The sequence below is a fragment of the Ranitomeya imitator genome, chromosome 1, assembly GCF_032444005.1.
Source record: "Ranitomeya imitator isolate aRanImi1 chromosome 1, aRanImi1.pri, whole genome shotgun sequence".
Lineage (NCBI taxonomy): Eukaryota > Metazoa > Chordata > Amphibia > Anura > Dendrobatidae > Ranitomeya > Ranitomeya imitator.
Window position 1 is genome coordinate 981,896,290 of NC_091282.1, and position 15,100 is coordinate 981,911,389.

Below are 15,100 nucleotides of genomic sequence, written 5' to 3' on the forward strand. Positions count from 1 at the left end.
CCCATCACGCCTCTCATTTTCCCAATCACATCTTTAATTTTCCCCCTCACATCTCTCATTTTCTCCCTCACACCTCTCATTTTCTCCCTCACTCCTCTCATTCCCCCCTAACACGTCATTTCGACCTCACATCTGTCATTTTCCGATCACTACACTATTTTCCCTCACTCCTCTCATTTTGCACTCACACCTTTTCATTTTCACCTCACACCTCTCATTTTCACCTCAGTATATACATGTTTGTCATCTCCCTTATATATAGTATACACCTGTATGTCATCTCCTGTATATAGTATATACCTGTATGTCATCTCCCCTGTATATAGTATATACCTGCTGTGTGTCATCTCCCCTGTATATAGTATATACCTGTATGTCATCTCCTCCTATATATAGTAAATACCTGTATGTCATCTCCTCCTATATATAGTATATACCTGTATGTCATCTCCTCCTGTATATAGTATATACCTGTGTGTCATCTCCCCTGTATATAGTATATATCTGTGTGTCATCTCCTCCTGTATATAGTATATACCTGTGTCATCTTCTATATATAGCATATACCTGTATGTCATCTCCTCCTGTATATAGTATATACCTGTAGGTAATCTGCTCCTGTATATAGTATATACCTGTGTGTCATCTCCTCCTGTATATAGTACATACCTGTATGTCATCTCCTCCTGTATATAGTATGTACCTGTATGTCATCTCCTCCTCTATATAGTATATACCTGTGTGTCACCTCTCCTGTATATAGTATATACCTGTGTGATCTCCTGTATTAGACCTCGTTAACACGTTATTTGCTCAGTATTTTTACCTCAGTATTTGTAAGATAAATTGGCAGCCTGATAAATCCCCAGCCAACAGGAAGCCCTCCCCCTGGCAGTATATATTAGCTCACACATACACATAATAGACAGGTCATGTGACTGACAGCTGCTGTATTTCCTATATGGTACATTTGTTGCTCTTGTAGTTTGTCTGCTTATTAATCAGATTTTTATTTTTGAAGGCTAATACCAGACTTGTGTGTGTTTTAGGGCGAGTTTCGTCTGTCAAGTTGTGTGTGTTGAGTTGTGTGTGGCGACATGCATGTAGCGACTTTTGTGAGATGAGTTTTGTGTGGCAACATGCGTGTAGCAACTTTTTGTGTGTCGAGTTGCATGTGACAGGTTAGTGTAGCAAGTTGTGTGCAGCAAGTTTTGCGCATGGCGAGTTTTGCACGTGGCGAGTTTTATGTCTGGTGCCTTTTGAGTATGTGCAAGTTTTGTGTGAGGCAACTTTTGCATGTGTTGCAAATTTTGTGCATGTGGCAATTTTTCCGCGTGTGCAAGTTTTGCGTGTGGCGAGTTTTCCATGAGGTGAGTTTTGCACTTGTGGCGAGTTTTGCGTGAGCCTAGTTTTTGCATGTGGCGAGTTTTGCGCGTGGTGAGTTTTGAGCGGCGACTTTTGTGTTTCGACTTTTATGTGGCGAGGTTGGTGTATGTGTGGTGAAATGTGTGCTGAGGGTGGAATATGTGTTCAAGCACGTGGTAGTGTGTGGCGCATTTTGTGTGTGTGTTCATATCCCCATGTGTGGTGAGTATCTCATGTCGGGGCCCCACCTTAGCAACTGATCGGTATATACTCTTTGGCGCCATCTGTTATGTTTGCTAATGACAGGTGTTATGAAGGCAATCCAGAAACACAGTGTGCTTAGCGATCAGAGCGCACACAGTGATCTGACAAATACCCAAAAATACAAGAACGAGCTCTGAGACATGGAAACTCTGTAGACTGCACACCTGATCCTATCCTAAACACAACTAAAAGCGGCTGTGGATTGCGCCTAACAACTACCTAGGCAACTCGGCACAGCCTAAGAAACTAGCTAGCCTGAAGATAGAAAAATAGGCCTGACTTGCCCCAGAGAAATTCCCCAAAGGAAAAGGCAGCCCCCCACATATAATGACTGTGAGTAAGATGAAAAGACAAAACGTAGGGATGAAATAGATTCAGCAAAGTGGGGCCCGATATTCTAGGACAGAGTGAGGACACTAAAGCGAACTTTGCAGTCTACAAAAAACCCTAAAGCAAAACCACGCAAAGGGGGCAAAAAAAAACCCACCGTGCCGAACTAACGGCACGGCGGTACACCCTTTGCGTCTCAGAGCTTCCAGCAAAACAAAAGACAAGCTGGACAGAAAAAAAGCAACAAAAAAGCAAAAAGCACTTAGCTATACAGAGCAGCAGGTCACAGGAACAATCAGGAGAAGCTCAGATCCAACACTGAAACATTGACAAGGAGCAAGGATAGCAGCATCAGGCGGAGTTAAGTAATGAAGCAGTTAACGAGCTCACCAGAACACCTGAGGGAGGAAGCTCAGAAGCTGCAGTACCACTTGTGACCACAGGAGTGAATTCAGCCACAGAATTCACAACAGTACCCCCCCCTTGAGGAGGGGTCACCGAACCCTCACCAGAGCCCCCAGGCCGACCAGGATGAGCCGCATGAAAGGCACGAACAAGATCGGAAGCATGAACATCAGAGGCAAAAACCCAGGAATTATCTTCCTGAGCATAACCCTTCCATTTAACCAGATACTGGAGTTTCCGTCTAGAAACACGAGAATCCAAAATCTTCTCCACAATATACTCCAATTCCCCCTCCACCAAAACCGGGGCAGGAGGCTCAACAGATGGAACCATAGGTGCCACGTATCTCCGCAACAACGACCTATGGAATACATTATGTATGGAAAAGGAGTCTGGGAGGGTCAAACGAAAAGACACAGGATTGAGAACCTCAGAAATCCTATACGGACCAATAAAACGAGGTTTAAATTTAGGAGAGGAAACCTTCATAGGAATATGACGAGAAGATAACCAAACCAGATCCCCAACACGAAGTCGGGGACCCACACGGCGTCTGCGATTAGCGAAAAGTTGAGCTTTCTCCTGGGACAAGATCAAATTGTCCACTACCTGAGTCCAGATCTGCTGCAACCTATCCACCACAGAATCCACACCAGGACAGTCCGAAGACTCAACCTGTCCTGAAGAGAAACGAGGATGGAACCCAGAATTGCAAAAAAATGGAGAAACCAAGGTAGCCGAGCTGGCCCGATTATTAAGGGCGAACTCAGCCAACGGCAAAAAGGACACCCAATCATCCTGGTCTGCAGAAACAAAACATCTCAGATATGTTTCCAAGGTCTGATTGGTTCGTTCGGTCTGGCCATTAGTCTGAGGATGGAAAGCCGAGGAAAAGGATAGGTCAATGCCCATCCTACCACAAAAGGCTCGCCAAAACCTTGAAACAAACTGGGAACCTCTGTCAGAAACAATATTCTCAGGAATGCCATGCAACCGAACCACATGCTGAAAGAACAAAGGTACCAAATCAGAGGAGGAAGGCAATTTAGCCAAGGGCACCAGATGGACCATTTTAGAAAAGCGATCACAGACCACCCAAATGACTGACATCTTTTGAGAAACGGGAAGGTCAGAAATGAAATCCATCGAAATATGTGTCCAAGGCCTCTTTGGGACCGGCAAGGGCAAAAGCAACCCACTGGCAAGAGAACAGCAGGGCTTAGCCCTAGCACAAATCCCACAGGACTGCACAAAAGTACGTACATCCCGTGACAGAGATGGCCACCAGAAGGATCTAGCCACTAACTCTCTGGTACCAAAGATTCCAGGATGACCAGCCAACACCGAACAATGAAGTTCAGAGATAAGTTTATTAGTCCACCTATCAGGGACGAACAGTTTCTCTGCTGGACAACGATCAGGTTTATTCGCCTGAAATTTTTGCAGCACCCGCCGCAAATCAGGGGAGATGGCAGACACAATGACTCCTTCCTTGAGGATACCCGCTGGCTCAGATAAACCCGGAGAGTCGGGCACAAAACTCCTAGACAGAGCATCCGCCTTCACATTTTTAGAGCCCGGAAGGTACGAAATCACAAAGTCGAAGCGGGCAAAAAATAACGACCAACGGGCCTGTCTAGGATTCAAGCGCTTGGCAGACTCGAGATAAGTCAAGTTCTTATGATCAGTCAATACCACCACGCGATGCTTAGCTCCTTCAAGCCAATGACGCCACTCCTCGAATGCCCACTTCATGGCCAGCAACTCTCGATTGCCCACATCATAATTACGCTCAGCGGGCGAAAACTTCCTGGAAAAGAAAGCACATGGTTTCATCACTGAGCAATCAGAACCTCTCTGTGACAAAACCGCCCCTGCTCCAATCTCAGAAGCATCAACCTCGACCTGGAACGGAAGAGAAACATCTGGCTGACAACACAGGGGCAGAACAAAAACGACGCTTCAACTCCTGAAAAGCTTCCACAGCAGCAGAAGACCAATTAACCAAATCAGCACCCTTCTTGGTCAAATCGGTCAATGGTTTGGCAATGCTAGAAAAATTACAGATGAAGCGACGATAAAAATTAGCAAAGCCCAGGAACTTTTGCAGACTTTTCAGAGATGTCGGCTGAATCCAATCCTGGATGGCTTGGACCTTAACTGGATCCATCTCGATAGTAGAAGGGGTAAAGATGAACCCCAAAAATGAAACTTTCTGCACACCGAAGAGACACTTTGATCCCTTCACAAACAAAGAGTTAGCACGCAGGACCTGAAAAACCATTCTGACCTGCTTCACATGAGACTCCCAATCATCTGAGAAGATCAAAATGTCATCCAAGTAAACAATCAGGAATTTATCCAGATACTCACGGAAGATGTCATGCATAAAAGACTGAAACACAGATGGAGCATTGGCAAGTCCGAACGGCATCACTAGATACTCAAAATGACCCTCGGGCGTATTGAATGCAGTTTTCCATTCATCTCCTTGCCTGATTCTCACCAGATTATACGCACCACGAAGATCTATCTTAGTGAACCAACTAGCCCCCTTAATCCGAGCAAACAAGTCAGATAACAATGGCAAGGGATACTGAAATTTAACAGTGATCTTATTAAGAAGGCGGTAATCAATACACGGTCTCAGCGAACCATCCTTCTTGGCTACAAAGAAGAACCCTGCTCCCAGTGGTGATGACGATGGGCGAATATGTCCCTTCTCCAGGGATTCCTTCACATAACTGCGCATAGCGGCGTGTTCGGGCACGGATAAATTAAATAATCGACCTTTAGGGAATTTACTACCAGGAATCAAATTGATAGCACAATCACAATCCCTATGCGGAGGTAGAGCATCGGACTTGGGCTCTTCAAATACATCCTGATAATCAGACAAGAACTCTGGGACCTCAGAAGGGGTGGATGACGAAATCGACAAATGGAACATCACCATGTACCCCCTGACAACCCCAGCTGGATACCGACATGGAATTCCAATCCAATACTGGATTATGGGTTTGTAGCCATGGCAACCCCAACACGACCACATCATGCAGATTATGCAACACCAGAAAGCGAATAACTTCCTGATGTGCAGGAGCCATGCACATAGTCAGCTGGGCCCAGTATTGAGGTTTATTCTTGGCCAAAGGTGTAGCATCAATTCCTCTCAATGGAATAGGACACCGCAAAGGCTCCAAGAAAAACCCACAACGTTTAGCATAATCCAAATCCATCAGTTTCAGGGCAGCGCCCGAATCCACAAACGCCATGACAGAAAACGACGACAAAGAGCATATCAAGGTAATGGACAGAAGGAATTTGGACTGTACAGTACCAATGACGGCAGACCTAGCGGACCGCTTAGTGCGCTTAGGACAATCAGAAATAGCATGAGTGGAATCACCACAGTAGAAACACAGACCATTCAGACGTCTGTATTCCTGCCGTTCAACTCTAGTCATAGTCCTATCGCACTGCATAGGCTCAGGTTTAACCTCAGGCAGTACCGCCAAATGGTGCACAGATTTACGCTCGCGCAAGCGTCGACCGATCTGAATGGCCAAAGACAAAGACTCATTCAAACCAGCAGGCATAGGAAATCCCACCATGACATCCTTAAGAGCCTCAGAGAGACCCTTTCTGAACAAAGCTGCCAGCGCAGATTCATTCCACTGAGTGAGTACTGACCATTTCCTAAATTTCTGACAATATACTTCTATATCATCCTGACCCTGGCACAAAGCCAGCAAATTTTTCTCAGCCTGATCCACTGAATTAGGCTCATCGTACAGCAATCCGAGCGCCAGGAAAAACGCATCGACACTACTCAATGCAGGGTCTCCTGGCGCAAGAGAAAATGCCCAGTCTTGAGGGTCGCCGCGCAAAAAAGAAATAATAATCAAAACCTGTTGAATAGGATTACCAGAAGAATGAGGTTTCAAGGCCAGAAATAGCTTACAATTATTTTTGAAACTTAGAAACTTAGTTCTATCTCCAAAAAACAAATCAGGAATAGGAATTCTTGGTTCTAACATAGATTTCTGATCAATAGTATCTTGAATTTTTTGTACATTTATAACGAGATTATCCATTGAAGAGCACAGACCCTGAATATCCATGTCCACACCTGTGTCCAGAATCACCCAAATGTCTAGGGGAAAAAAAAAAGTGAACACAGAGCAGAAAAAAAAAAAAAAAATGATGTCAGAACTTTTTCTTTCCCTCTATTGAGAATCATTAGTTTGGCTCCTTGTACTGTTATGTTTGCTAATGACAGGTGTTATGAAGGCAATCCAGAAACACAGTGTGCTTAGCGATCAGAGCGCACACAGTGATCTGACAAATACCCAAAAATACAAGAACGAGCTCTGAGACGTGGAAACTCTGTAGACTGCACACCTGATCCTATCCTAAACACAACTAAAAGCGGCTGTGGATTGCGCCTAACAACTACCTAGGCAACTCGGCACAGCCTAAGAAACTAGCTAGCCTGAAGATAGAAAAATAGGCCTGACTTGCCCCAGAGAAATTCCCCAAAGGAAAAGGCAGCCCCCCACATATAATGACTGTGAGTAAGATGAAAAGACAAAACGTAGGGATGAAATAGATTCAGCAAAGTGGGGCCCGATATTCTAGGACAGAGCGAGGACAGTAAAGCGAACTTTGCAGTCTACAAAAAACCCTAAAGCAAAACCACGCAAAGGGGGCAAAAAAAACCCACCGTGCCGAACTAACGGCACGGCGGTACACCCTTTGCGTCTCAGAGCTTCCAGCAAAACAAAAGACAAGCTGGACAGAAAAAAAGCAACAAAAAAGCAAAAAGCACTTAGCTATACAGAGCAGCAGGTCACAGGAACAATCAGGAGAAGCTCAGATCCAACACTGAAACATTGACAAGGAGCAAGGATAGCAGCATCAGGCGGAGTTAAGTAATGAAGCAGTTAACGAGCTCACCAGAACACCTGAGGGAGGAAGCTCAGAAGCTGCAGTACCACTTGTGACCACAGGAGTGAATTCAGCCACAGAATTCACAACAGCCATCGCTCTCATTCTTTAAGTCCCCCTTGTTCACATCTGGCAGCTGTCAATTTGCCTCCAACACTTTTCCTTTCACTTTTCCCCATTATGTAGATAGGGGAAAAATAGTTTGGTGAATTGGAAAGCGCGGGGTTAAAATTTCACCTCACAACGTAGCCTATGACGCTCTCAGGGTCCAGACGTGTGACTGTGCAAAATTTTGTTGCTGTAGCTGCGACGCTTCCAACACTTTTCCTTTCACTTTTTTCCCCATTATGTAGATAGGGGCAAAATTGTTTGGTGAATTGGAACGCGCGGGGTTAAAATTTCACCTCACAATGTAGCCTATGACGCTCTCAGGGTCCAGACGTGTGACTGTGCAAAATTTTGTGGCTGTAGCTGCGACGCTTCCAACACTTTTCCTTTCACTTTTTTCCCCATTATGTAGATAGGGGCAAAATTGTTTGGCGAATTGGAAAGCGCGGGGTTAAAATTTCACCTCACAACGTAGCCTATGACGCTCTCGGGGTCCAGACGTGTGACTGTGCAAAATTTTGTGGCTGTAGCTTCGATGCCTCGAACACTTTTCCTTTCACCTTTTTCCCCATTATGTAGATGGGGGCAAAATTGTTTGGTGAATTGGAACGCGCGGGGTTAAAATTTCGCCTCACAATATAGCCTATGACGCTCTCGGGGTCCAGACGTGTGACTGTGCAAAATTTTGTGGCTGTAGCTGCGACGGTGCAGATGCCAATCCCGGACATACACACACACATTCAGCTTTATATAGTAGATATCATTAATTTATTGTTTGTTGTTTTTACTTATTTTGCTATTAAAGAATATAACATTTTATTCTATTAAAAAAAAAAACTTTTTGGGTCTTTTGGTGGTGCTCCATGTTTTGGTGTTTGAATGTTGTCTGCGAGCTCCACAGGGTTATACCCATACATACACGGGTTGTATTTCTGATGATGATATCTGTATTTGAGATTCTGTTATTTAGTCAACAAAACATGTAGGAACCCTACAACTGTTACACTGCAGTCCCACAAACTAATATGAAGATACTGTGTGGGTCTGCAAGAAATAGTTACCTGTATGAACACTCAAGTAATGTATCCAGGAAAGTATTCTGAAAGTAGAAAACAACATCTTCCCCAGCTGGAGGCTTCTCAGGGACCTCGGGCAGACAGAACACCATCCATGAATGGATCTCAGCAAAGCTGAACTGGCCTGTGAGGCTCAATATATTCATAGGCCTGCGAAAAAGGATACGTTGTATCTACACTTGATTAATAAAATGGACTATTGAAATCATTTAACCAAATATTGGTCTGAGATGTCAAGCATGTACAGTATGTTCTAAACAGATACATGTTTTTCACACTTTGTTACATGGGTTCACGTAGTCATTCCATGATTAGCCGTATCTGTAATTTATTAAACTTTTGATATGGCAAAACCCAATATATATGGGGCTCTGGGTGTTGACATATAAACCTTTTGTTTGAAGGAAAGAAGAAAACGGAACCAGAAGTGCTTAGTGCCAATAAAGTACAGGGTATATATATATATATATATATATATATATATATATATATATATATATATATATATATATATATGAAAAATTCTGTCCCCCGGTTTAATGTTTAGTAGTGGTCTCCAGTTTTCGATTCCCACCAAAGAATTATGAAGTTATATATTACAGGATGGTAAATAGAATAGTACTAGATATAAGTTATACATAAATGCGATATGAATATTACACCATATTTTCCCCTATCGTCATCAATGTACCTGTTTTGATCGAAGACATGACTCCTCTGATGAAGAGACAAGGGTTTAATTTGGTATTGACGAACTTGGCATGTTTTCGGTTGGATTCTAGGTGTTACATAGGCCTGTAATGTTCCATACTGTCCTTCTATTGAGCGAATCTGTATGAATACAGAAATGACAAGTTATATAGGCAAGCTTCACAAATAATAGCAATTCACGAAATAGAAACATTGGTTACACTAAAGCAAAAACAACAAGAACTTGTGAATTGTACATGTTCTTGTTCTTTTAGTGTGAGCAGCAGCTTGTGCTCAAGAGCAGATCTTCCCGCTGTGAATGATATAACAACGTGGTTCCTATGGTTCGTCATTTTGGAGGTTAATTCTTCCATGTTATTTCCTCTTTCCTACTCTGAAGCATGTCTCCTTCTCTGTGCATGCAGTCTAATAATTACATCCCACTGCCTTGTATTAGAAGAGATATAGTATTAGCACACTGAGGCCAAGAAGACATTTGTGACCGGCTACATACATTCTCCAGATGGCAGGCATTATTCTCGCCATCAAATACATTTTAGAAAATAATGGTGACTTTAGACAGAATGCTGATTTTTAGCTTCAAAATTACCTTCAGTTCTAGGCGGGTGGTGTTTGCCTGGCAGCGATAGGTGGCAAGGAGGAAATTCCCATTTGGCTGTGTAACAAATGTGATATGTTAGAACATATGTCAGAAAGAAAATGTAATCCTCTCATCTGGAAGACTGTCCTCACCTCACTGTCGCAGCCACTGAAACTCACGACAGCCGAGTTCTTGTCAACATCCAGCAGATCCACGGGGACATCGCTCTGCAAATATCAAGAGCATCAGTGCTGGAGAAATCAAGAAAATCTAGTACACAGCTCGATAGAAATCGGGAAATCTAAGTACACCGCTAAAACTGTCACTGCACACGATCACATTCAGAGCAACAAGGTAGAAATCCCGGATATGTCTTTTTCATTCGATACACAAAGGTATCTGATACAAAACAGCATGTAAAGACCTGATAGTAGTGCTGGAGAAACATATGACCAAAGGACAGACTAGGCTCTGTGCAAGAGATTACACAAAATGTTTTACATTTACTGTAATGTGTTTTTAACCCCTTAGCCATCACCATAATAGTGTTTTTACCGTGGGTATGAAAAAGTCGGGTCATCAATATCGGATCTGTGGGGGTCCGACATCTGGCTCCCTCACCTATTATCTGCCCATATCCCCGGTGGAGACCGGATGTAATAGGAGCCAACGTGCAGTACCGGGCATTAGCTCCTACACAGTGAACGGAACTGTGCAGTGCAGCTCCATTCAATATGTTAGTAGCCATCAGAGCTAAAAAACGCCCAGAGATGTATTATCTCTCTTCATATGGCTTTATAAGGGCCATCTGCTGCCGAAACGTCGCTTTTTTTCTTTGAGCTATAACTAATAAAGAAGCTTACTGAGAAAGACATTTGGTGCCTGGGATGTTTTTACTTTAGAGATAATAACCACTCATAGGTGGGAGTGCAGGGTGCCCATACACACGCCAGCACACATACACGGGTGCACATATACACAAACACGAGCGCGTGCACACATACACGGGAGTACACATGCACACACACACGCTTGCGCGCGCACGCACGCACACACGCGCACACACTCACACGCACACACACATACACACACAATCACGCATTTTTAAGACAATATAATGGTGACTACCAACCTGTATCAGCACATTGTCAATAGCCATCTGTACCTCCAGGACAAGGCTGTAACTGGCATCGTCTTTGTTGAGTGTAAACTTGTCATTAATGCTGAATACAGGTACAGCGGAGACAGCGGTGGTGGACTGAGACGAGTGCTGGTATCTCTCTCGCTCCTGAACAACTTTATACTGAAGCTGCTCCAATTCAGCCCTGGATATAAACATACGTCCGTGTCATGAGTCGTAGCCTGCCGTATGTTACTATGCTATAGTGTGTGACGCCAGTACTGGTGAAAAGGGAAACCCATCAGTGATGTCCAAAGCAACACGGCAAAGTGGTCTTAGCAATTGTGATGTGTGTAAAGTAATACTGGCAGTACTTTCACCACGGATTGTTGGAGTTTTCCCAGATCTGCTTCAGTTAGTTTGCTCTGTACTTCTAGTTTGAAGCGCATAACATACAGTCATGGAAGATGATGTTTCTATATTATTATTACGATTATAGCAGCTTTGTAACCATAACTATACACATTGAACAGGTCCAATGAGCTACCAGATCTAAATCAGAAAAAAATGTATATTGTGACATTTGGTCAGCAGCTGTGAATACAAAGCTCAGCAGATAGTTTTAGCGGTCCAGTGTGTTGAAGATCTTGGTGTGTGCAGGTTTGTCCATACCACCAAGACTGCGATCCAGCTCACCCACGCTGAAGGAGCCAGCGAATCCTCGGCTTGGGTGAAAGACCACTCCTGATCAGTGGTAGCAATAGGAAAAGATAAGGCTATACAGCTGTTTTTGGATAAAAAAACACACATCTGTATTAATAGATTTGGATGATGATCATTTCTGTAAAGTGCTGTGGAATTATCATGGCGCTATATAATCAGCACATAATAAATAATAAAAACAGAATATCCCCAGGACTGAGAGCTTTTTCTACGTGTTTTGAACTGAATCTCAGTACTTACTCACAAAATGGAGATACAGTACGAAACATGTAGGAAAAGCTCTCACATACATTTTCTTCTATAGTCCTGGAAATGTTCTATTTTTATTCAATTCTAGTGAGAAACATTTTTTTATCCAAAAAATGGCTGGATAAGCCAATCTTCTCCACACCACTGACTGATGGTTGCCGTTTACCTGCCTGTATACACACTGGCTGTTAGTTACTGGGGAGAAAGAGCTGGCATGAAGAATGGTCTCTTCTTGCGGGAGATTATTAAAACAAAAGCAGTCTTTCGATTCATGCTGTCCGAACAACAGGCATCATGAATCAGACACTGGGCGCGGTATTACAGCTGTGTACATTTTAATATGAAATGCTGTTACAGAGAAAACGTACCCTGAAAAGCCAAATGGGGACCATGCGTCTCGGATGACTAGTCCAAGGCAGGTCTCTGGTGGCTTCTTCCTGCCTTCTCACTCTGTAGGAGTCATGGGGATCTAATGCCCATTTGCAACGAGCAGTTGTGTTCACGAAAACATCTGAATATTGGTTTGATTATTTCGCAAACAAAAAACCTTATAGATATGAGTATAATAAGAGCTCGTGTACATGACTGTAGTTTCAGTCAGAGTGCTGTCCATGAAAAAAAAAAAAAAAATCGGACAGCAGTTGGACTAATGTTGGCTGTACAAATAAGCGATTTTTTTCACTAACCAAATCTAATATGACCACTGACGTCATCGAGGTTACTGCAGGTCACTGAGGCTACATTCCAAGAAGTTCCCCGCGAGTATTGACGTGACATCCATGACGTCACCACTTGGCACTGACGCTCATTCACCAGTGGTTCTCAGCCTGGATGGTGCCAAGATGCGCATCCTGGTACCGTCCAGGTTGAAAACGGTTTCTCCCCAGACATGGATTACAGCGTGGGACAGAAGACTACCGCCGCCGGCTCTCACTGTTAACAGTTGAATACAACTCTCAACATGCTCGATCAGCGCTAGCAGGGGAGAATGATGAGAGCTGTCTTCAGTAGCCAGCGCCAGGGAACAGCGTGAACAGTACAGCTGATTCCCAGGTGCCGGTACGTGTGATACTGATGCCGCACACGGTTGCCACACATATTAAACACACATACATATGGACACTGATATTTCAGGTACTGGTTTTTCCAGTACCGGAAATATCAAGATGTGTGAAAGAGCCCGTACACTAATCTAATTTAGACAAATTTCTGAACAATATTTGAGAGAAAAGGGCCTTTTGTGAACATAGAAAAAGTCTTAGAGCTTTGAGTTCATCTCATGAAAAATGGGAGCAAAAACAAAAGTCACCATATACCATCTTAATGAAAACTAGGAGTCCGCTGTATTCTTTCCAAGTTGCTATTAACTAAATGTCACAGTCTCTTATGGCATGTGCACACGTTCAATAGTTGCAGCATAAAAAGATTAACATGGGTCAAATTTGCAGCAAAAATTTTGAAACAACTGACACTGCAGATTAAAATCTGCTGAAAATGGGCAAAGAAAAATAAGTAACATGCCTGAGACTTCAGGAATACCATTCACCTTGCTGGTACTCAGAAATCCTTCATGTTTCGTGACTTATCTACGCAGAAAAAAAACACGACAAAACTGCAACACGTGTAGAGACCCCTACGGTATGTGTGCATGTCAAGTATTTGCTGCGTTTTTGTTTAATTTTTCCTGTTCTGCACAGATCTGTAGTAAAACTGAAGGATTTCCCTATACAGTTTCACATCAGCAGAATGTCAATTCATCAATTCTAATGAATGAGAAACACACACACAAAAAAAAAAAATCACGTGCAAAACCTGCGTTTTCTATGCTGTGTTTCTCCTGCCAACATATCAGTGTTTGCCTCAGATTTTTCTGCTGGAAATACTAAACATGTGCACTTAGCCTTATTGTTTAGTAACATAGCTCGGCGGACCGTTTATATTATACAGATAACCGCTTTAATAATAACAAGATGTAATCATTAATATCAGTCATTTTTATTTATTTACCAGCTCTGACCTTAGAGATGATATTTTGGTCTGCATTTCTTGGCTCATCTTCAGCTCCTCACCTGGACCAACTTCTTTATGAGTCGGTTCTGTCGTAAGTCCAGAAACCCACCCTAACAGACACACACAAAAAATGCGGTTTGCGATCACAGCTACAAAAAAAGGCTCCTTGAAGTTATTACAAATGGCAGTTCTTGTATTGTCAGGCTGAATCAAGTATAAAGTGAACACTCTTTTACAAGTAAAGGTACCGCCACACCCAGCAACTTTGCAAAGAGAACGACAACAATCCGTGACGTTGCAGCGTCCTGGATAGCGATCTTGTGGTATTTGATACGCAGCAGCGATCTGGATCACGCTGTGACATCGCTGGTCGTAGCTAGAAGTCCAGAACTTTATTTCGTCACCAGGTCGGCGTGTATCGTCATGTTTGACATTAAAAGCAACGAACCAGCAACGAGCATAGGGCCCCTAGATGTGTGTTGGATCGGTACACTCCGGCTGTTTGACATGGAGCTAACAACCAGCGAGAACGAGAAGTGAGTCACCGTTACGTCACTGGATCTCTCCTGCATCGTTCTGGTGTTGCTGTGTTTGACGCCTCTACAGCGACCTAAACAGCGACGCTCCAGCGATCTAGTTTAGGTCGGCTCGTTGTCTATATCGCTGCAGCGTCGCTGAGTGTGACGGTACCTTAACACTGCATTCACACATTTGGTACAATGTCCATGGGCTATTTGGTTTTCTCTTGGGGTAATTACACACGGACCAATAGTGTTGAATGGATCTCAGATCTGAGTGCGAGATCCATGATATTCAGAGTCTTAAGGTACCGTCACACTCAGTGACGCTGCAGCGATATAGACAACGAGCCGATCGCTGCAGGGTCGCTGTTTAGGTCGCTGTAGAGACGTCAAACACAGCAACTCCAGAACGATGCAAGAGCGATCCAATGACGTAAAGGCGACTCACTAACCGTTGTAGCTGGTTGTTAGCTCCATGTAAAAACATTGCTGGCATCGTTGCTTTTGATGTCAAACATGATGATACACGCCGACCTGACGACCAAATAAAGTTCTGGCCTTCTAGCTCCGACCAGAGATGGCACAGCGGGATCCAGATCGCTGCTGCGTGTCAAACACAACGAGATCACTATCCAGGACGCTGCAACTTCACGGATCGTTGTCGTTCTCGTTGTAAAGTTGCTGAGTG

General features: G+C 43.6%; 1 protein-coding gene across 3 annotated transcripts in view; it reads right to left on the reverse strand.

Moving 5' to 3' along the window:
- BBS7 (Bardet-Biedl syndrome 7) overlaps positions 1-15,100 on the reverse strand; it is a 101,545-nt gene that overhangs the window by 27,299 nt on the left and 59,146 nt on the right. For all 3 annotated transcript variants that reach the window (XM_069743887.1, XM_069743889.1, XM_069743888.1), the window contains exons 11-16: positions 13,899-14,001; positions 10,922-11,114; positions 9,942-10,016; positions 9,799-9,864; positions 9,190-9,329; positions 8,484-8,648 (exon numbers count right to left, since the gene is read on the reverse strand). In XM_069743887.1, the coding sequence (XP_069599988.1) occupies positions 8,484-8,648; positions 9,190-9,329; positions 9,799-9,864; positions 9,942-10,016; positions 10,922-11,114; positions 13,899-14,001 (742 nt within the window). The remainder of the gene's footprint in view (positions 1-8,483; positions 8,649-9,189; positions 9,330-9,798; positions 9,865-9,941; positions 10,017-10,921; positions 11,115-13,898; positions 14,002-15,100) is intronic.